Source organism: Lepus europaeus, chromosome 17 (genome assembly GCF_033115175.1).
Source record: "Lepus europaeus isolate LE1 chromosome 17, mLepTim1.pri, whole genome shotgun sequence".
Lineage (NCBI taxonomy): Eukaryota > Metazoa > Chordata > Mammalia > Lagomorpha > Leporidae > Lepus > Lepus europaeus.
In genome coordinates, this window is record NC_084843.1 from 76,632,425 (window position 1) to 76,653,242 (window position 20,818).

Consider the following 20,818-nt stretch of genomic DNA (forward strand, 5'->3'; position numbering starts at 1 on the left):
GTGGTCATCACCACCTTTGAAAGCTGGATGGATCGTAGCAGCTCTTTAATCTCTTGGAGGAACCAAGGACAGAAGTTGGCCAAGTTAGAGCAGAGCTGTAGCGCAGGGACTCCTGCCATGGAGTTGACCTACCTCTTTCTTATGCCAATTCTCTCTACCAGTTCATTTGTTTCAGTAAATTCCTAAATGTGTTACTTGGAATATTTTCTAAAAAAATTAGGACAATTAACTATCACTACTTCTCTTAATGCAACATATACAGCTACAAACAAAACCTGAAGAGAGTCACCAACAGGAGTTATCAGGGTAAGCATTTAGTGGTTAAAACACTGCCTGGACACGGGCATCCCATACTGGGAATTCCTGGGTTCAAATCCTGGCCTGGCGCCTGATTCCAGCTTCCTATTAATGTGAACCCTGGGAGGCAGCAGAAGATGGCTCAAGTGCTTGGGTCCCGGCCCATGTACGTGACCTGGATTGAGGTCTTGGCTCCTGGCTTTGGACTGGCCCAGTCTCAGCTATTGTAGGCATTTGGGAAATGAACCAGAAGATGAGCAATCTCTGCCTGCCTATTTCTCTCTCTCAAATAAATAAAAAGTTATATGAGATGAACATCATTAAATTCATACTGTATCCCTTGAAGAAAGTGTATTTCTATAACATCTGTTTTTATTAAGCACTTATTAGAGTAAGCTAGGAAGAGAAAATAAACTTGCTTTGCAGGCAGAATGCTGCTGTTTCATTCATTTATTTACCAAATAGCCACTGAATACCCACTATGTGCCTGGCACTGGGAAACGCAGAACATCATCACCAACACCCCTGTTCTCCTGGAGTTTCCACGCTGTGGGGAGCAGACTGCATGTACAGGACTTGAAGTCACAGGGCACAGTGTGGGATGCAGATGGAGTGGCTCAGGGCTGAGGCCTCCCAGCGTTCTGAGGGTGGACTGAAGAAGGGGCAGCAGCACAGGGAGTAAGAAGGAATGGCAGTGAGCAAGGAGGAGAGCCAAGAGAGTACAGAGTTCTGGGAGGGAAGAGAAGACGCTCCTTCCGGGTCACTTGTGGCCAAGTGAGGTGGGGACTGAAAACTGACCACTGGATTTGGCAATGCTGATGTCACTGGTTATCTTGACACAACAGTTCTAGAGGAGCAGGCTGAAGAGCTGGGGCAGGTGTGGTGCAACAGGTTACGGGTACATATTGGAGTGCTTGGTGTGGGTCCCTGCCACTCTGTGCTTCTGATCCAGCTTCCTGCTCACCTGAGGCCAGAGCAAGCACGGGGCTGTGGTGGAAGCCCAAGCGCTGCGCAACTCTTCCTACTGCTGCCAGCGTCCCCTGCGGACACGCACTAGGTCGGACAGTGCAGCGTGGGGCAGCTGTCCCTCGGGAGAGGGGAGAAGTACGGCTGCTGGCAGCTCAGAGCCCACTTGGGGCAGTGGTCAGCACAGAACTGGCAGCACGGCCCCCAGCTGCATGGGCACAGGCATGGAAGGGGCAGGGGGCTGCATGTCACCAGCGCTTGCTTCCAGCATGCCCGTGGGGGTGTGATGAACAAACGAGGCCAGGGAGTGACTGGAGTGACGGAGTACAGACTCTAAGTTAGATGAGCCGAGAAGGGAGATGTAGGTGGGGATGAGGGGCAGTGAGACAACGGTGGGGTCAACGACGTGGGCACTGGTAGGGCCAACGCAGGGCAGGGAGGAGCTAGAGGGAAAGAGCTGGGAAAAACTAGTTTTCTTTAACTGCTAACATGCAAGACCTCAAAGTCTAAAATTAGGAGCAATGCAATCATTTAAAAACTGGGAGACCAATACACTGAGCACAGATTCTTTTAAAAAGGGCAAAGTCACTCATAGCTCTGTCTTCCTAAGCAGCTGGCTGTCCCCTTCCTGTGCTCCGCTCGGGCTGCAACCAGAGTGACTGCCGTGTGCCAGGCAAAAGGAGGAGCCAGCGGCCCGGCCCGGCCCACAGCAGGGGCAGCAGTGAGCCTGTCCAGTGCTCTGGAACTCCAGCCTGCAGAGGGGACTCCCGGAGTGAAAAGCAGGGGGGCAGTGCACTCCACGGAGAGCCCAGACCTAAGAGATGCGGCTCTGGGAGAAAGGCTGGTTAACCAACTGGGGGAACCGTGTGTGGTTCATGCAGCTCTTCCAAAACAAAACTCTCAACTCTTCCCCATGTTACAGTCTCATCTACAAGGTTCTCGTGATAATACAAGATTTCACAAACCATAAAGGGGCTGGCACTGTGGCATAGAGGGTAAAGCTGTCGCCCCTGGCACCTGCATCCCACATGGGTGCCAGTTCTAGTCCCAGCTGCTTCACTTTTGACTCAGCTCTCTGTTATAGCTGGGAAAGCAGAAGATGGTCCAAATCCTTGGCCCCTACACCCGCGTGGGGACTGGAAGAAGCTCCTGGCTCCTGGCTTTGGATCAGTACAGCTTTGGCTATTGTGACCAACTGGGGAGTAAACCAGAAGATGAAAGACCTCTCTCTCTCTCCCTCTCTGCCTCTCCTTCTCTCTTTGTATAACTCTGCCTTTCAAATAAATAATATTTCAACTAAAAACACCATTTTCCATGAGCTTTCTGAAGACTTCTTATATTTGTTCCCTAACAGGACACCTGTATTTCTAACGTAACCACTTCCCCTAACTGAAAAGCTGACTGCAAACAATCCCAATGACATCAGCATGCAGGAAGGCCTTCCTCTGCTTTTCAATTATTTTCTCAAGATAAATCCCCAGAGGGGAGGTTACGGCAGTGCCAAAGGGCAGGGCCACTTCCATAAATCTTCCCACTTCCCACCGAGCTGCACCAGCCTGACTGCCGTCACAAGAGCCACACAACTGATTCCCCATGGACACAGTGAGTGTAGGAGCCACTGTTTGTTAATTTAATCCACTTAAGAAATCTTTATTTGAATTAAAACAGTGAGGACAAATACTTCTTCCCCAGTACCACAACTTAGCTATTCACGCCCGTTGCCATTTTACTGGTCCAAGTTTGCTTTATAATCAATACATTACCAACCTGTTTTAACATACTTTTGGCTAGATAGAATTTCAAATTCTCATTTAGTTCAGTCTTATGTTTACTTTTCAATGCTTTTTGACCTCTGAAACTGGAAAGAGCTGGAATAAATAATCCCTCATAATTAGGTTAGAATCACTGTTACGTCATCTGTTTTGTAAAGTTACTAAAAACAGAATTAGTCACTATAACTCTTTTTCATTTTTTTAAAGATTTACTGTATTTGAAAGGCAGAGTGAAAGAGAGAGAGTTCTTCCACCCGCTGGTTTTTCCCTAAATGGCCACAACAGTCAGGGCTGGGACAGGAGCCTGGAACTCCACCTGGGTCTCCCATAGGGGTGACAAGGGCCCACACAATTAAGTCATCAGCTAATACCTTCCCAGAATGCATTAGCAGAGAGTCGAGGCGGCTTAATCTGCTACACCACAATGCTGGCCCCACTCACTATGAATCTTACTGCATTTTGAGAATATAAAGAGAAAGGAGAAGTCATTCAATTATTATCACACTGACTCCAATCAATTTGAACCTGGAACCTGGTTTCACCTGCCCAGGCTGGGCGGGCCATGTGTGTACAGTACCATTCCAGTGTCACCATACTCACCGATATCCTGTCCTGGAACTCTGCTGTGGGAACAATAGGAATAGTTCCACCGTGCTTCCCGAATTTTCTTTCTAAACTCTCTTGAACAGACACTATAAAAAAGATCAAGAGATTAAGATATTCCTAGCAGAAAAAAAAAAAAAATGCCAAGCTCCAAACTATATTCATAACCCAAAGAGGTTTAGAAATCTTTAACATTGGATGAGGCTAAAAGGGTTAATCAGTGAACCTTTTGCAACCCCCTATATAAATGTGAATTTAGGTCACTGCTGTTTCCATAACACCCAGTACCAGGGCTTTTCCTTGGCTCTGTTGAGAAGAAAAGGCTGAGGGAGAAGAAAAGGCAGTGGCTGGAACACTGCACCAGATTCTCCGAGTGGGCTGATTCGGAGAGCAAGTACAGAAGCGCAGTTGGAGGTCTTGGTCTTATTTCAGCTTGATGAGAAATTACACTCCTAACTGTGGAGCTGACTCCAAAGACAAACAAGCACTCTCATTGCTAAGAGCACCCAGAGAGGGAAACGAATGGTGGGGCTTCCGAACACTTATTATAGCATTACTAATGTGCAGGTGGTGTTCTGGAAACACTACCCCACAGAAGGAAACATGCTCACAGATAACAGCTGAGAGAGCTAATGCATGGAATATCCATGAAAAAATCATGCACTTTTGGTCAAAGCCTCCTGCAGCAGAATAATGCCGCTTTCCGTTTTCAGATTATCAAAGGGAAGAGCCCTCTGAGGTGCAGGCTTGCCGCAGCTTCCGGCTGCCTCAGATTATCCACGGGGGTCACTATTAGCACTCACTGAGCAAGTGGTAGTTGGAATCCCTTTCATATTTGAAGGTCAGACGGCCATAGCTGACATGATTCAGGTTCTTCAGCCACTCAAAGTAAGACACTGTCACTCCTCCAGCATTTAAGTAGAGATCCTAGACACAAGAACGGGAAAGGAAGACAAAGAAATTAAAGAAGACAGTCACAGTGAAAGCCTGACATGAATGTGAGAAGTCCGGTTCAGCACCAAGCAGACTACTGGACATTCCACAAGGTAACAACAGTCCCCTGACTTCCTGAGCCACCTAAGGCTTTTCTCCATTTGCCAGAAATAATGAAGGTGATTACTAACGAGTATGCAATCAACGTTGGTTACAGCCACTTCTCCACCACAGGTTCTCAGATCCAACTGCTGGCCCAGCAGCCACTGGACAGGCTGTGCACAAGGCGTGACGCCTCTGCAACACCAGCCCCGCCTCGACACACAAAGGGTAGCCTGTTCTCCTACGCGCCTCCAGCAAAAGGCACCCCAAGCACACACGGAAGAGCCGGAACCTTTGGCACGAGCCCCATGCTTATCCACTGACAGGCCGAAGCACGTGCTGCTCGCGGCAGCTTTCTGGATAAAGTGGGAAAGGATATGGAAAAATGCTTACGGCCAGGAATCCTGTAGAGAGCCTTGGAGTTTATGTATAACTGCCCTCTTAGCAGCTGGACACACCGTCGAGAAGGAGTGTGGACTCAGAAGGAGTGTTCAGGTCCATGTGAACAGTGACAGGTGTCTTGTACTAATCGTGTTCCCACCCAGTTTTTCTTAAAAACCAGAGAAAGATGAAGGATTTACTAGCTTGGGAAACATACCCCCCCCCCCCCCCCCTTCACTAATCCTGGCAAAAGACAATTATGAAGCCGAGTACCTATAAAGACTGATAAACATGGCTGACTTACTGGAATAACCATGATGTTCCTCTCCAGGAAAATCTTATCAGCTTCGGGCGTTGTTGGTCCGTTGGCACCTTCAGCAATGATCTGGAAGAATGAAGAACATGCAGAAATGCCATCTGCACTGTCAGCTTCCAACCAATATGGCAGGGGACATGCACATAGAGACAGCCGGCTGTGAGCTGCATAATTCCAGTTAAAATTAAACTAACAGGTTCCTTTGCTCCAATACACAAATAAAGCTACCCTTCACCTACTTCCTAGTTTTCCTAACTACTGTTTGGAGGCTTGCACAACTCTGAATACACCGAAAGTCATTAAACTGTCTACTCTAAGTGGGTGAAATGTATAGGATGTGAATTATATGCCAATAAAATGGCTAAAAAGAAAGAAGAAAAAAAAAGAGGAAACGCACTCAGACTCTTCTGTAGCCTCTCTGACTTCATTCCGTGCTGACAATCTTGATTCTACAGTGCTCTCACCTTGGCTTTGACCCTGGGTGCGTTGGACTTGGTCAACTGCTTCTCACTGGCAGCAGGGATCAGTATGTCACAGTCGGCCTCCAAGATGCTTCCTTCATACACCTTTGCCTTGGGGAAGCCCAGAATCGATCCATGTTGCTGTCAGTGGTTGAAAATCAGAATTATTGGCTGTACCAGAGTTCAAATGTTCACATCTAGTGGCCACAACATGAAAATGAGTTTATTAAGAGCTCTTTGAGTGATATTTTAAAAAAATAAGCTCTAGAAGGTTCAGCGTGGTCCAACTGTTCAGGCATTAAATTATCATACCAGTTTGAAGTCTTCCAGTTCCTTTGGGTCAATACCATCTGGATTCCATATACTCCCATCAGATTCACCAACACCAACACATTTAGCACCAAAACGATGTAAATATCTCATCGAGTGCAGGCCCACGTTACCAAATCCCTGTGAAGAACAATTTTGCATGACACAAATGAAACTTCTAGTCTAGATAAAACCATATTTTCCAACATTTAAACCTGCATTCTGTTAGTTTAGAAGCAATTCTCAAAATCCTTCTGCTAAAAGAAATGAACATACTAAATGGTTTCTCATGAACAGTAATTATTTCTTTTAAGTTTTATTTATTTATTTGAAAGTCAGAGTTAGAGAGGGAGAAGCAGAGAGAGAGAGAGATTTTTTCATCTGCTGGTTCACTCCCCAAATGGTGGCAAGTCAGGGCCAGGCCAAAGCCTGGAGCTTCCTCCAGCTCTCCTGCATGAGTGCAGGGGCCCAAGTACTTAGGACATCTGCTGCTGCTTTCTCAGGTGCATTAGCAGGGAGCTGGATTGGAAGTGGAGCAGCCAGGACTTGAACCGTTGTCCATATGGGAAGCTGGCATCGCAGGAGGTGCCTTTACCCACTTCACCACTCAACCCTTTGTTATCTATAATATAAATATCTATAATAATGAGCCCTAAAGAGGTTTAGTTAGGCACAGCCTTCTTTGCCATACAGAGAAAATGGCAGTGGTGTGGTCAGTGCTCAGATACCAGACATCCCATAGTTGTAGGAAGGTATGTCACTGGTTAGGAGGAATATTTTAAAGTAAAGCTCAACTTAATCTAGATTCCCCAAAGTAATATATGTTAACACAAACAAATTTGGGTCAATGTACAAACCTTTCCGAATACTCAGAATAGCATTAGAAAATTATGCTGGGAGACCTCCCTTTCTGGTTATAACTTCATTTTAAAATACTGGCCAAAAGAACTTGGTGACAGTTTCATAGGTATCTGGGAAACACTTCTGTCAGTTCTAGTCATGTGAATCATATCAAAGCCCAGAAATAAAGGATGTGTTACCCTGAAAATAAGAGACTCGAACCAAATTTTTAAAACTGTAAATTGAAACTAGAAACACTTAAAAATTACTTGATGTAAAAAATTTTTTAAAAAAGAAAAAAGTTACTTAATCCACCTTAGCTTTTAAGAGAACAAAACTCTTACCTGAACAACAAACGTTTTATCTCCAAACCCTGGTGTCATTCCTAGAACGCTCATGTAAGACGCCTCATTGATGAAGTTTTCAATTCCATGGAAGAGCCCACGGCCGGTGGCAGAGATGCGCCCGTGGATGCCTCCTTGACTGATGGGCTTGCCAGTGACACAGGCATGTGCATTGATGTCCTGCAAAAGGGAGCCAGCACTTAAGAATGGAATGTCAGGGAGGGCATCTGGCTCAGAGGCTTGAGTCTCCCTAGAGATGCCCATATTCCGTATCACACCACCTGGTATCACATCCTGGGAGGCAGCAGATGATGGCTCAAGTATTTGGGCCCCTGACACCCTTGGGGGACACCTAGATGAGAATTCTAGGCTCCTGGCTTCAGCCTGGCCCAGCTCAGGCTGTTGTGAGCATTTGGGGAACAAACCAGCAAGTGGAAGATCTCATTCTCTCTGTCTCTCCCTCTTTCAAACACAATGAAAGCAACAGGATGAAATGTCAAGCCCCATTTCTAAGATTAACCAATCTAATAAGTTAAAGTCAGTACACATTCCCATTTAACTAAAACTATGTGTGTGCATGACTTTTTATTGATTTACTTGAGAGGCAGAGAGCGAGAGTGAGAGCAAGCTCCCATCCCACTGGTTCACTCCCATGAGCCAGGGATTCCATCCAGGTCTCCCTACGGCGGCAGGGACTCCTGTCTCTCAGGATGCACACAGTAGGAAGCTGGGCCTCAAACCACACGGGGAGGAGCTGGGGCATTTTAGATGCTAACACATGTCCCTGTGGGTGCCTCTGTAAAGTAATCTTTTACTCACAGGACAAGCCTAGCTTTCAGCTTTCTGCTCCTAGTGTATGTATCCAAAGGGAGAAACACAGAGTTTACAAATTTATCAAGTACAAACAAAAATATCACAAAAACAGAGATAGCTTGGCTTAAAGTTATTACTCAACAAGTATTTTGGCCCTACTAAGCCAGGGTCCACACTGACCCATAAGTGTCCTAGAATCTACCATGAGACCCGCACGCTGCCAAAGCCAAGCCCGAGGGCGGGTAGAGGTGTGTGTTACAGTGTTCTCGGAGGGGAAGATTCAATGTTGTGTTCTGCCAAACACCTAGAAATTCAATAAAATGTCCATTTAAACAATGCTTGTTTTCATCTACTTGAGGGAGAGAGAGGAAGAGGGAATGTCCATCTTCTGGATCACTCCACAGATGCTCACGACAGCCAGCCAGAGCCAGCCAAAACCAGGAGCGAGGGCCCCACGCATCTACTGCCTCCCAGGCTGCCGCAGCAGAAAGCAGCGCTGGGAGCAGAGACGCTAGGACTCAGCTGGCATCCAGCGTGGGCACCCCAAGTGGTAGTGTGACCTGCTGTGTCACAGGCTTTCCCAAAGAGACTGTGATACTCAAATTCACCTGCTACAGTGGATTAACAAAAGTACTTAAGAAACTTTTAAAAAGGGCACGTGTGGGTACGAGAGGCTCGTGCCTGTGAGTGCGCAGAGTGCCTGAGTGGCACTGCTTAGCTCTGTGGAGTGGTTACGTCTTCACCACCCACCCTTCTGCTCTCTTTGAATTGAGGCTGTGCATGTGCTCTTGTTCAGAAACAAGTATAATTAGAAAAAGAGCGGGGCTCAGGAAGGCCATGCTTCGAAGACATCAAGTTCGACCAGAACTCTGTGCAAGACGTACTGATGCGTGGAACAGAGAATGGAGACACTCTGATTTTAGGAGGAAATGGAAAAAAAATGAGGAACTGCTTTTTGTCAGTGGCAAAAACAGACTATGTAATCAACGAGTGGAGGCTACTTGCTCTCATGTGAGTAAGTTAGAAAGTGCCCTGGTCTTCATCTGTATTGTCTGAATTTTTTTACAGAGAGAACTGTATTTCTTGTATAGTTTCAGAAAGAAGGAAGCGTAAGAGGCACAGGATTAGTAGTTTTCCCACCGCTTTCTTTCATGAATAATGGACACTCATGAATACAGTCACACACCTAGTGCCAAGTGCTTCTGACAGGGAGAATGCCAGCGCTGGAGCTGAAGGAAACGCTGTCTGTGGTCAGCCTGGCGCCAGCTGCCAGCTCCTCAGCATGCCTAATGGTCTGTGGCCAGGAGGACTCTCCCACCAGCACCACACCTGCAGGTGGGGCTGCAGAGGGTTCCAGCTCATGTCTACAAATGAGTAGCAAAAACCACGGCTTTCTTACCCGAGGCTTTGATTTTGGACTTCCTATCACTTAAAGAAGAAAATCTTTTACCAACGGTCCAGCGTTTGGCTGGCAGTGTCTCACAAGCTGTTTTTTTTTTTTTTCCTTTTTCTTGCTGTCACCACTGTGAATGAGCTATGAATACCAGAATACTATCTACTGGTTGGCCCTGTCAGTTTAGTGTCTTGCTTACAAAGAAAACGGATCATACCAGCTCATTTAGCATGGAAAGATGCCAAGAAAGAGTGTCCCTTTTAGAAATGGCAGTCAAAATTCTTTGACCTGACCAACACCACTGCTGACCAGAGGGGCCTTGTGCAACTGACATGATGTAATGCCTGTAAGTATGCCTGTGTTTACCAAGTGCTGTGTACTGTCCTAAGTACATTAGCTCGATCGTCTAATCCTTATAAAGTCCACCAAGTTGGTTTATTACTGCTCTTTTCCATATGAGGAAACCACGGCAGTGATGAGGCAGGCCTGGAATCCCGGCCCCAGCACTTCAACCCAGCAAACACGCCTCAGCTCTCAGTCTCATCTCCAAGGCCCGTCTTTCCACTGGGCCCCTAACAGCCACGTTCTCCAGGCCTTCACGCCTTTGGAGGACGATGCTACATGAATGACCCACCGTTCTCCTGCATCTGTCTCGCACACTGACGAATCTGGACCACGGTGAATAAACAAGCCAAACCACCACACACGACATGTTCTGTGGGCAACAGCCACCTTGCACGCGTCTTCTCTCCAGTGCATGCCCCACTTCTTTCTTCCCAGCCCCTGCAGCCTGGACCCCCTGCACTTAGAGTGAGGCTTAAAGTGCAACTTAGCTCTGTCAGACATGCTCTGCTTTCAGGACAAAGCCCAAAGTCCCCTCTGTCCCCTTCGAGGCAGCAGCCTGGCCTAACCCAACTGTGCTGGCCTTTCTGAGCTTTCTCCTGCTCATGACATTGGCTCACAGCAGCTCTCCGAGTCTCTCAGGTTCACCTCCCTCCTGCACTTCAACCTTCGCCTCCTGCCCCCGCACTGGCCCCTCCCCTGGGCGGTGTCCATGCATCTTGCAGAGTGCTGACCACAGGGCTCTATTCCCAAGGAGGCCTTTTCCCACCTGAACTCCAAAGGCTTTCTCATAGCTTTGGAACAACTTCCAGCATTTACGCAAAGCGCAGTGAACACCTTGTTTGCACTTGGCCTTGTGTGCAGTAGGCATGAATGAATGTCTTTTCCAACTCCATTTCTCCGCCTGCTCCTTAAATGTTTCCGATTTTCAAAATCCCAGGCCTTTCAGGGACAGGAAGATCCTTCCTCCTAGGCTCTGCTCAGTGGCACAACCCCTGCAGGGGCCCCAGACTCAGGCCTCTGATTCACCCGTCCTTATCTCCACACCTTAAGGAACCCCACGGCTCCTGGGCTACGGGCTGGGTGCTGGCAGCAAAGCTCTCCGCTGACAGCACAGCGCGGTGCGTGTGCACTCCTGCCCTAGCTCCCTTTAGAAACACGCCCCATCTGATCTCCTCTCCTCAGCTCCCCAGCTCCAGATGCTCAGATTCTGCCCTTATCCAGGTGGAGCCCAATCGCCCCCCGAAAGCCTTCTTTCAGAAGCTGTTCCCATGCCACACGCGCATGTGGGGAAGTCGGAATGGAAAGTTTCCTCACTCCCCTTCTGGGGCCTCAACAGTGTGCGTGCCTGGTCAAGGCACAGCGCATCGTGAAAGAAAATAAAAGCTCAATCCGTGCTCCCTACCCCTAGAACTTAAGACAGCGAAATACAGAGTACGTGTGTCAAGGTTACAATTAAAGGGGGAAAAAATAAATCGAGTGCCTCGCCCCTTCTCATACAGCAGGCAGGATGGCTACTTGTTACAGACGGGAAATGTGAAAGCCTGGGCTCCCACTGGGTACTCACATAGTGCCCTATGGTGCTAGCATAGGTGTCGGCAATCCAGGACATCTCCCGCTCGCCTGTGCTCATGTCCGGGGCAGGCACATCAATGCCAGGACCTGGGGGCACAGGGCAAAGGCGGTGAATCAGTTTAAAGATGAACTCATCTTAAACACCAAGATCCTTGAGATTCTCTGAGACAGCAAAGTCACTGTGGCTAGAAAACTTTAGGTAACTAAAGACTTAACCACAAAACAACATTACATTACCTTCTCCCACTGGCATCTGGAGGGCTTGAGAGGGGACTGCAGGCGGAGCAGGGCCACTGCTCTTGACTGCAGTGGAGGAGACAGTATTGCTTAGCCCCACAGAAGCAGGGTTACTCGAGTTAGGGAGTAGATGGGGTGAGCCAGTGCTGTAACACGCTGCCTACTGGGAGGCAAGGCCTTCTCACACAGTAGAGACCGGGAGGAAGTCCTGTTGTGGAAGCAACTTCCTCAAGTCCCGTAACTCCTACTCATGCAACAATGTCACTCGGAGCCATTATCAGGCAAAGCTGAGCGCATATTGAAGTTTTAAGCTTTCTGGCCCAGACGCCAGCTTACTCGTGCCATGGACTAACGAGGCTTCTGCACGTGAGCAAAGAAGCCACACTGACTAGCATTTAAAGCTCTACTTTCTTTCAGTGTACCAACAAATCACTTTTTAACCTTTGTAACTTTAAGATTCTGATCAAGATGGACAAAATTATGGGGAGACACTCCAGATATGGGCAACAAACACAACTGAAAAAGTCCAAAACCAATTAAGAGAATTAACTGTGTTTGAGATTTAGGCTAAGAGCAAATATAGTTTAAAACCTGATGGCTGGCCGGTGCCGCGGCTCACTTGGCTAATCCTCCGCCTGCGGTGCTGGCACCCCAGGTTCTAGTCCCAGTTGGGGCACCACATTTTGTCCTGGTTGCTCCTCTTCCAATCCAGCTCTCTGCTGTGGCCTGGGAAGGCAGTGGAGGATGACCCAAGTGCTTGCTTGGACCCTGCACCCGCATGGGAGACCGGGAGGAGGCACCTAGCTTCTGGCTTCGGATTGGCACAGCGCACCTGCCGTAGCGGCCATTTGGGGGGTGAACCAATGGAAAGGAAGACTTTTCTCTTTGTCTCTCTCTCTCTCTATCTCTGAGAGATATGGCAAAAACCCAAGTGACTTTTTTTTTTTTTAAAGATTTATTTATTTGAAAGGCAGAGTTAGAGAGAGAGAGAATCGATCTTCGAACTGCTGGTTCACACAGCCAGGGCTGGGCCAAGCCAAAGTCAGGAGCCTGGAACACCATCTTAGTCTCCTATGTGGGTGCAGGGGCCCAAGTAATTGGGTTATCTTCCCCTGCTTTCCCAGGTGTATTAGCAGGGAGCTGGATCAGAAGCGGAGCTGGGACTTGAACTGGTGCTCATATGGGATGGCGGCATTGCAGGCAGGACTTAAACCACTGTGCCACAATGCTGCCCCCCTCAGTGCCTTTTAAGTAATGAAAGACAGGCCAAATCTAGTAAAACTGTAGTGTTACTTATTTTGTTTCCATATTAGTCCATTTATCTCATGTATTTTTTTCCTAAAAATGGGGTAAAACATGGCTAACTGCATTACATAGGAACCTGCCGACAATGGGGGAGGGGACATGGAGGAAGAAAAACACCAGGGAGGGAAATCAGAGAACAAGTACATCTCCTTTCCTATTTTAGTCAGTTCTATTTTGTTTTAGTTTGTTAGTGAGACAAATTAGAAATCTTCTAGACCAAGAAAAGAAACATTCAGAAAGATTTAACTTGCTTGAAAACTAGAGTAAATGACAAATATTTAAGTATCGCAGAAGGCCAATCCTATTACTCACAAAAGAATATCAACAGGAAATGAGTAGAAAGATGCATGAGTTTAACTTAAGACAGTGACTTTTCAGGTGTCCCCTGCACTCCTGTACCATGAAGCACAAGGTTCAGCCCTACATGGCAACACATACCAATAAAGCCCTTCTTGGCCAGCTCCATGGTGAACCTCCTGGTGATCTTTTCCAACTCATTATCCTGTGAAGAAAATATATAAATAACAACAATGACAAACACATGATACAAATATCACTCGGAGGGAACAATTCCATCATATTTTCTATTTACAGGACCTTTTCATGCATCCTATCTCAGGGCAAAAATTAGGCACTTCCATCCTAAAGTTAAGAAAACAAGGGATCAGAAATTAGCTTGCTAAGGAGCTGGTGTTTGGGTTATTGGTTAAGATGCCTGCATCCCAGTTGGGAACCCCTGGGAGGCAGCAGTAATGCCTCAAGTGATTGAGTTCCTGCTTATGCATGTGGACACCTGGAGTAAGTTCTCAGCTCCCAGCTCTGGCCCTGGTCATTGCAGATTCGGGGAGTATGCCAGCAGTTGGAAGCTCTCTTTACTTTCTTATTATTTGAGAGAATAAGAAAGAGAAATAAATAACTTAGGTTATGAAACATGACAATAGAATAAGGGCTCAAATCCCAGTTCCCCTTTGTATTAATTCCCCACTTAAAGACCAAATCTTCATTAAGACTAACTGAAAAACGCTATAATTGTATTACTATGGACCCTAGGAGCCATCCCTGCAGTATGTCTCCATTTACATAGCGAGTCTGAGGGAGAATAAAGTCATACCTATTTATCATGTCTGTACAGATTGAGTGCTCTTTAGAGCACTGGAACAACTGGTTTTAATTAACTTGAAACAGAATGAACAATACAAATTTCCCTGGATTAGTTAAGATACTCGTCACTAGATCATACATAAAAACTTTAGATTGTAGTATATAATAGTAATATTTAAAATAAGGCACAATGTCTTTAAAATTTTTTCTATTTATTTTCATTTTATTTGAAAGGCAGAGACAGGGAGAGAGAGATCTTATATCAATTGGTTTACTCCCCAAATGTCTGTAATAGCCAGGGCTGTGCCACACTGAAGCCAGGAGCCCAGAACTCAATTCAGGTCTCCCATATGGGTAGCAGGAACCTAGAGTTCAAACTGGCATCCAAGCAGCGATTTAACCCACATGGTAATTTTTAAAAAGATTTATTCATTTATTTGAAAGGCAGAGATACAGAGAGAAAAGGAGAGATATTCCATCGCTGGTTCACTCCCCAAATGGCCACACTGTCAGGGCTGGGCCAGGCCAGAGCCACAAGCCAGATCTATCCAATGTGGGTGTCATTGTGTCAATGTGGGGCCCAAGCACTTGGACCATCTTCCACTGCTTTCCCAACGCATTATCAGGGAGGAGCTGGATCAGAAGTGAACAGCCAGGAGTCCAACCAGCGCCCAAATGGGATGCTGGAACTCAAGCTGGAGGCTTAGCCTTCTATGCCACAGCGCTGGCCCCACAGTAATTTTTAAGCATGGGCAGCAGTGCCCAGCAATATGAAAGCATTAATTATGCTTTATTCAAGTAAGAAAATGAAAAAGGGCATTAATGTTAAACAGGTGACCTCTTATATAGCCAAACACTCAATGAGTTAATTATTTACTAGTTTTCCTTCTCCCTGGTAAGGGGGATATACAGAAGCCCAGGAACTTCCAGGTCCCTGCTTACCGCCCCCCACGCACACACCCCACTTGGGTACTCACTGTGTAGTTCTTGGGATTGATCTTAACACCAGCTTTTGCACCCCCAAACGGCACATCTGAAAGGGAAGGCTGAAAGTTGTTAATTCCACATAAAGATTAAGAGAAAAGGAAAGGCACCGTGCCATATGAGCCGAGGATCCCTGATCCAAAATGCTTATTTCTAGCAGTATTTTAATTTCAGATTTCTTTGGATTTTGGAATATTTGTTTATGCAAAATGAGTGTCTTGAGAATGGGATCCAAGTCTAAACAGGAAATTCATTTATGTTCCATATACACCTTATACATATAACCTGGAGGTAAACAGTATTTCAGTGAGCTGGTGGACTGACTGCAACCCATCATGAGCTAACACACAGAATTCTCCACTTGGGGCTTCATGTTAGCCCTCACAACAAAGTTTTGGACCTTGGGATACTTTTCATTTTCAGATTTGGGATGCTCAACTTCAATGTGTGATGCTTTAAGCTTCAATTTCAGAAAATTCAAGAGCGAAACACACACTGACTTCTTTTAGAATGCTGTACTTACTCCATATTTAATTTCCTTCTACTATGGTTAAGTCTTATTACAGAGTCTGGAAAGGGATTTGAAACAGATGCACACTTTAATAAAATCCAATTATCTCCTGTAACTTAACAGAAGCCTAAATCTTAATTATTAAGACTAACTGAAAAACAATGTAAGCCTCAAAGAATGCAACTTAAACTCAGTTCTGACAGGTGTATCTTTACGGCACCTTACCAGTAACTCTGTGTGCAAACACACTCCCTCAGAGCTCTCAGAAGGCCGCAACAGAGGTAATCACTTACCCACCACTGCACACTTGTATGTCATCAGAGAAGCCAACGCCTTTACTTCATCCACACTCACATCCATGCTGTATCGGATACCTGGTGGCGTTTTATAAAAAAGGGGCAGGGAGAGAGGGAAGAAGGGGATGTACTTAGAACAAATTCTCAGCAAGTCTCAAAGCAACTAACTGACATACAAAGTGAAAATGCCCATATTTTCCACATTTTACTGTTTCCAAGAATACTTATAATATCTCAAGTGTCAGAACATCGTGACAAGTCTAAAGGAACGGCTGCTAACCTGACTCCCAACAGCTACGGAATCCGCGCTGTGCTGAGAGCTCTGAGTGGTGCAGTCCTGGGTCTGCCTTCCGAGGTTGGCTGATTAAAGGTCATGGGGATCTCAAGATGAGCACAATGCAGTCCTGTATTGTACCCAGTGGGAAACCACAAAGAGCTACCTTCAAATGGACATCCATCATTACTATTACTTTTATGGCTGTTGTCATTTTCAAGAAAGGAATTCTCTCAGTGAAAGCTTCTAAAAAGATTTGCCACTTCCTTTCTGGTTTGTGTGATTTGGTAGCCGTGATCAAAAACTGCTTTTTTTTTGTAATAATACGCAAGAGAGCAAATGGATAGTCAGCCTTGTCTGACAGACTCAATGTTAATCCTAGATGGGTTTTGCCTTCAGAGGGTAAAGCCAGACATCCTTTGCTGTGACCCTCTCACCCAATGCCAGCCTCTTTCACCCAAGATGAGGAAGCCATCGCCCCTCCTGGGAATAAGCGAGTCTCTGTAAGGAGGCTAGTGGCCCAGCAGACAGGCAACTCTGAGCCTTAACAGCCCTGTGTCTAGAGGTTATGGGGTGTGTGGGAGAGGGGACAGTCAGTGGGAATGCCTACTACTTTGGTTCTAGGGGTCTGGGTCAATCACCCCTCCAAGTTCTGCAGGACTAAGACACCTTTCCTTCTCCAGGGTCCACTGTGCTCAGCCCAAGGCCGACAGCCTGCGAGTCAATGACCGTGCACCACCGGGGGCTCCCTGACACACAGGGAGAGCCTCAGCCGCCATTCTGCCTTCCCTCTCCCAACAGACTCAGCTCCCCTAGGGGTCTGGGTGACTCACCGTGGAGTCACAGCTGAGTAATGCGAGCCCTGGGGATATCTCTTTAAAGAAGCAGTCTGGGAATCTAAGGCTTTTCAGACAGGAAACGTACAATCTCCTAACATGGCATATTGGTGGGGTTTGGGCTGGGGCCTTGTCCAGGTGACCCCAGCCTGTAGCACCTGCTCGCCTGGAGGGGCATTAACACTGCTCTACTGTGCCCAGGCTCAGGACTGCACATGGTTAACATTCTCCATGCCATAGGAAGTCACTACAAAGCATGAAGTAGGACATAACAAAGCAATCCATCTTTAAAAAGCACATCTTAACAGAGGATTTGCACAACCAGCATTAATAGACCTTAGCTTCATTACTTCCAAGATGAATCCATAGGTGTGATAAAACAAGTTTCCATTTAATAATTAGTTTTGCTGCTCCTATACAGGTCACTTCTTCAAAGCACACTTAAATTTCTACTTATTATTTTTCACTGATTTGAAAGGCACATATATAGATAGAGACACAGACCTTCCATCTGCTGTTTCATTTCTCCAAAAGATCACAATAGCCAAGGCTGGGTCAAGCTGAAGCCAAGAGCCTGGAACTCAATCTGGGTCTCCCATGTGGGTGGCAGGGGTCCAAGTGCTCGAGCTATCACCTGCTGCCACCCAGGGTGTGCATTAGCAGGGAGCTGGGAATCCTAAGCCGAGCCGGGGCTTGAAACCAGGCACTCTGATATGGGATGTGGGTGTCCCAAGCAGTGTCTCAACTGCTGTACCAAATACCCATCGCTTCTTTTTTTTTAACTGCTTGCTCTTTTACAGCCTATAAGTAGTCACACTCTAATTCTTCTTGTTTTCTTAAATACAGGGAAAAGTTATGTTCTATTACTTAAAAACCTTTCATTTTAAAAACTATCCGTTGCAGGGGGGAGGTGGTGCTGTGGCATAGCGGGTTAAAGCCTGGGTCTGCAGCACCAGCATCCCATATGGGCGCCAGTTTGAGTCCCAGCTGCTTCATTTATGATCCAGCTCCCTGCTAATAATGCGGCTGGGAAAGCAGCAGAGGAAGGCCCAAGTGCTTGGGCCCCTGCACCTACGCAGGAGAGTCGGAAGAAGCTCCTGGCTTCAGATCAGCTCAGCTCTGGATACGTGGGGAGTGAACCAGCAGGTGGAATACCTCTGTCTCTCCCTCTCTAACTCTGCCTCTCAAATAAATAAATATTAAAAAAAAAAAAAAACTACCTATAATGAAGTGCATTTACTAGGAAAAGTTAAAAACTGCTTCAATCAGTTAATATTTATAAACCAAACAGCAAAAGCACTCAAGTGGCAAGCCCAATATTCCGGACACTGGTGCTAATTAGAAACCAGACCACTCCTACAAAAGTATAAATAAACAGGCAGTTTTATTACAAAAGTCCTGGGATGAGTCAGAAATGGACTTCCTGTCTGCAAGGAAAATTTGTTCGGGGGCCACACCCACGTGGAGTCACCTCTCCTCACAGCACAGGCCATTTTCCCGCAAGCTTCGTGCAATTGCAGAGCTGCCCTGGGGCAAGGAAGGAGTTGACAGAAGCCTTGGAGACACCGAGGAGGGGGACAGAGCAGGTGGTATCCCCTGGGCTACAGAAGAAGCATCTTTTCATTTTATTTCTGGAAACTGGCAAGTATACTAGTATAGGGTAGCTTAAACTGTCAATCTGAAAAAAAAATTCAAAATGTACCCATAAACTATTCTATAGCAATATTTGAGACCAACTCCAGCTCGACAAGACTCTCACTCTAAAGAAAAGCTGGTTATTCCTCTGCACTGACTGTAAACCAAAGATAGCCACTAAAAATACCTGGTCTCCTGAGACTCCTTCCCCACATTCTAATGGACGCAGAGATCTAAGAATACGACTACACAAAGCAACACAGTCTCCACCAAGTGTGTAAATTCAGCAGACTAGGAAAAGCCGGAGTACAGGAAGGACAACCTGACAAACAGATCACAGTGCTGAAAGGCAGCGAAAGCAGCATGTTTGAATGGAGACCCTATTTCAATTGTGCCTAATGTGAAGATAAAGCTGTCCAACAAAGCCAAAAATAGGTCATATATATGCAAACTGTAAGAAAAGCAGAGGGGCCAGCGCTGTGGTTAAGTTACTGCCTGCAACACTGACTTCTTCTCCTAAGTGCCAGCTGAGTCCCGGCTGCTCCACTTCCTACCCAGCTAATGCTCCTGGGAAAGCAGCGGAGGATGGCACTAGCTCCTGGGCCCCTGCACCCACAGGAGAGACCTGGGTGGAGTCCCACGTTCCTGACTTGAGCCTGGCCCAGTCCTAGCCATTTGGAGTGCAAGATCTCTCATCTCTGTCTCTCCCTTCTCTCTGTGTAACTCTTTCAAATAAAGAACTTGTTTTAAAAATCAACATGAAGCAAGAAGAATCCTATTTGCAATCTGAGTAATTCTCACTTGAGCACTCTGTTAGCCTTGACTAACTGCTAGCATTATTAGTGCTTGGAACGGGTCATCTGGTCCTCGGACTACAGTGTTACCAGGTACAACAGATTACTGCTTCAAGGAGCATGAAGGTAGATGCTTTTAAGGAAGAGCAAGAGGTCTGGCGGGCAGAGCCAGACTGGGTGGATCACACAGCTGTGTACCAGAGAACCAACGTTAGCAGTGAGGTTGCAAAAGACCTGTGTTCCAACCTGCTGACTAATCTGTGCCTCCAGTTCAGAGGGAGCTCAAAAAGTCCATCCACGACAATGTTTGCTATTTACCAATCTCAGTGAAGCTCAAGGGCAGGCAGAGGACAGAGCAAAGTACTTACACTATGGGAGCTGTGAAATCCCATTTTTCCTTCTCCAGAGAAACTGACTGTATACAGTTATTCTGCATTGGCTGGTAGCCACATGTTTGAAAAGGAAATCCAGGAAATGCAGACATCTGCAAACCTCACACGCACAAAGCAATGCTCTGCCTTTTAGCTTCGTTAGCATAGATGTTCCTTAGCATGCTAAGGAGTCCAAGAGTCTAACAATTGGGGCACACTACTGTTTTTTTTAAGAGAAATGAAACTCAAATGCAAAACCTAGTTGAAGTTGCTATGGTGATGGAGAAAACAAAGCAGCTGGCTACTTTAAAACAGACTCAGGGAAAACCACAACTATTGCTTGATTTTCTCTCCCTTTGCTAGATGACTCAAAACCACACACAAGCTCCTAGCTACCACTGTTTTCTACGATGAATCACTAACTGAACACTTATGAAAATTCAAACTGGTCTTTAAAATTACTCGGAGATCTCTTAACAGAGTATGATTTATACATCAGGAATCAAATTCCCAGCTATGGCCTCTCACTTTATAGCATAGAAACGATTAGGCCCGAGTTCTACCACAAGCAGAACCCCCAGAAAAGCAAAAGGCCACAGAACTCTTAAAATGCATGCACTGATGCTCTCACCATTTATTTTATTTTTTCAAGATTTATTTATTTATTTGAAAGGCAGAATTACAGAGAGATTGACTGATCTTCCATTGGCTGGGTCACCTCAAATCGCCGAAACAGCTGAGGCTGGGCCAGGCTGAAGCCAGGAGCCAGGTGCTTCTATTCGGGTCACCCACATAGGTGCAGGGGCCCAAGCTCTTGGACCATCTTCTGTTGCTTTCCCAGACACATTAGCAGGGAGCTGGATCAGAAGTGGAGCAGCCAGCACTCGATCTGGTGCCCATGTGGGACACTGCTGTGCCACAGTACCAGCTCCTATTTTCTCTCTTGATACTGACAGACTTTGCTAACTTACAACAGAGTAGCGCAGCTTAATTAACAATGAGAAGCAGAGGGTTAGCAGCAGTGTGG

The 20,818-nt window shown here is 46.4% G+C and overlaps 1 protein-coding gene across 1 annotated transcript in view; it reads right to left on the bottom strand.

The window, feature by feature from the left end:
• The window catches only part of GLUD1 (glutamate dehydrogenase 1), a 33,872-nt gene that overhangs the window by 2,340 nt on the left and 10,714 nt on the right, over window positions 1-20,818 (bottom strand). The window contains exons 2-11 of the mRNA XM_062215056.1: window positions 15,879-15,959; window positions 15,068-15,123; window positions 13,428-13,491; window positions 11,440-11,534; window positions 7,325-7,504; window positions 6,144-6,281; window positions 5,835-5,972; window positions 5,359-5,439; window positions 4,442-4,565; window positions 3,636-3,727 (exon numbers count right to left, since the gene is read on the bottom strand). Of these exons, the coding sequence (XP_062071040.1) occupies window positions 3,636-3,727; window positions 4,442-4,565; window positions 5,359-5,439; window positions 5,835-5,972; window positions 6,144-6,281; window positions 7,325-7,504; window positions 11,440-11,534; window positions 13,428-13,491; window positions 15,068-15,123; window positions 15,879-15,959 (1,049 nt within the window). The remainder of the gene's footprint in view (window positions 1-3,635; window positions 3,728-4,441; window positions 4,566-5,358; window positions 5,440-5,834; window positions 5,973-6,143; window positions 6,282-7,324; window positions 7,505-11,439; window positions 11,535-13,427; window positions 13,492-15,067; window positions 15,124-15,878; window positions 15,960-20,818) is intronic.